Raw genomic sequence first — 2,183 nt, 5'->3', positions numbered from 1 at the left:
TATATATTCTGTATTTCCATGTATGCTTGCATATTTCAATAAACTGCTGCAACATTTTCATAGCATAATACAAGGAAATTAGAACCTTTATCAGGAGAGCTAATATATTTTATACAAGTTCTTTGCCACTTTAAATAATTGTTAGAAAATCTTCATACTTAAAAAGTAAATAATTTAGTATCAACATAATAATAATATTTTTTTGTGTTTCATTTTCAAATCTCGCGAACACCGGTGACGTCGCGCGTCGCACTTTGGCCGGAAGTTGCGTGAGCAGTAGGCTATCATCGGAACTGATAGCCGCCTGCTATCCTAAAACACAGTAAAAAATATCTGTAAAATCGTTTTTAGTTAATTCAGAGTCAAAGGTAAACTAACTCCAAGACAAATATGGACGACGATGTGTTGACGACTCTGAAGCTGTTGATAATTGGTGAAAGTGGCGTCGGAAAGTCCAGGTTTGTCTGTGTTTTAGCGAGCTTAGCAGCTAGCCTGTTGTGAATGTTGACATTGTTGTGTAAGTTTCTTTCTCGCTGCCCAGTGTTCCAGCTTAACTGGTTTTCATGGTGTCTGTTGATGCCAACATTTCAGCCTGTATTCACAAACTTCAGATGTTCCTGGTAACAGATTAGACACATTTCTGAACATTTTAGAAGTAGATTTGAAGTTTAAAAAAAGACATATGCTCGGGGGTTGCAGTGAGATTTGGCAGGTTAAGGGGAAACTACAAATATCTTACATAATAATGTCTACTCTGAGCTTCAGAAGGCTTTCTTTGTGTACAGCCTGGGATCAGCTGACCTGTCCTATTGCAGGTTTGGATTTTTTTGTTTAGTTTTTTCCCTTTGTGAATTTAACCAACTGTATTCTACAATATAAAGGCCCACGTTACAGGAGCCTTGTCTGCTTCCAGCCTCTAGCCAGTATAAATGCGGAATTTGCAAGTGTTGATCAGCTCAAATCCAAAGTGATATCTCCTTTGAGAACCAAACCCTATTATACAGCAGCTGCATTGAAATGCAAATGAGCACTCCATTTTTTGAGTGTTATTTCAATTAATTTCAATTCAAAAAAACAAAACAATTCAAGTACATAATATTAAGTTAAATCAGATTTTTTTTTAAATCACCTGACTATGCACACAAGTAAGGTTTTACAAGATTTTCACCAGGAGGCCATACTTTCAACACTCTCATGAACTCACAGTTCAATTACGTGTTTCTCTCTGATGATATCTGTGCTTTTACTCGGGCGCTAACCTAGCACAGTCTGCCCTGCACCAGTCCAGCACCCATTACTGTAAATAGCACCACAGCACTGCACATAGCCCCAGTTTAGCCAGCACCTACTGGTCAGTATAAACTCTAAATTGCCCAGAATTATAATCTTATGATTATGAATTTGCTTCTAAAAACATGTCAGAGTATTTAATGTATTCAGATGTATCCAAATAAGTTCAACAGCACATCATGTATAGATCCATGATTTGATAAAAAAAAAAAAAACTCAAACAAAACAATTAAACTTCTTGGAAAATGCATCCACTGTGTCATTAGCTTGCAGCTAGCAGTAGGGGTGGGCAACAATGAAATCTCTGACGACATAGATTCCAAAGAAATTCTGAACGTTTTATTGATGGTTGTAAAGTAAATGGAAGGCCATCTTTTTCCAACAAACCTCTGTCACTGATAAGCAGTAGCAAATGTAAGCACAAAACTAGGGCTGGGCAGTGTTTGCCTTTGTAGCTCGGGTGTCTTGGGTCAGGCTTTTTAACCAGTTGCTGAATAATCAATTCTCCAGAAAATAGCGTCACCATTCCCAAAGGACCCACCAACCTCTCTGCCCGAACAGTAGGAGTAAATAATAAATAAATATTAAATAATATAGATTTTTAAATGCGACTTTATTCCTTAATGTTTTTTCTCCTGTTAGCAGCAAACAATTTTACAACAGCTTTATTGTTTTATAAACAATAGCAAGACACTGACTCGGTACTCGCTGACCTCATATCAAATTTGTACTAATTTTGAATTCTGTTTTTGTATTTAAGCTTTACTCTCAAACCATAAACAGCACTTAGTCTGCAGCTGAAAGAATACAAACTAAAACTGTTGGGAGCAGGTTATGTTCAAAATCATCTGGAAGCGCCATGTTTTCACAGAGTTTTTTATTCACGGCAGTCT

At 36.8% G+C, this 2,183-nt stretch overlaps 1 protein-coding gene across 1 annotated transcript in view; it reads left to right on the top strand.

Annotated features, from left to right (window-relative positions):
* Window positions 1–238: 238 nt before the first annotated feature.
* The window catches only part of rab18b (RAB18B, member RAS oncogene family), a 13,437-nt gene continuing 11,492 nt past the window's right edge, over window positions 239–2,183 (top strand). Inside the window, exon 1 of the mRNA XM_005741966.1 lies at window positions 239–458. Within this exon, the coding sequence (XP_005742023.1) occupies window positions 391–458 (68 nt within the window). The 5' untranslated portion in view covers window positions 239–390. The remainder of the gene's footprint in view (window positions 459–2,183) is intronic.

This window comes from Pundamilia nyererei, unplaced genomic scaffold, assembly GCF_000239375.1.
Source record: "Pundamilia nyererei isolate P.nyererei 1_Seehausen unplaced genomic scaffold, PunNye1.0 scaffold00115, whole genome shotgun sequence".
NCBI classification, from domain to species: Eukaryota; Metazoa; Chordata; class Actinopteri; order Cichliformes; family Cichlidae; genus Pundamilia; species Pundamilia nyererei.
This window is presented reverse-complemented; position numbering and strand designations above follow the sequence as displayed.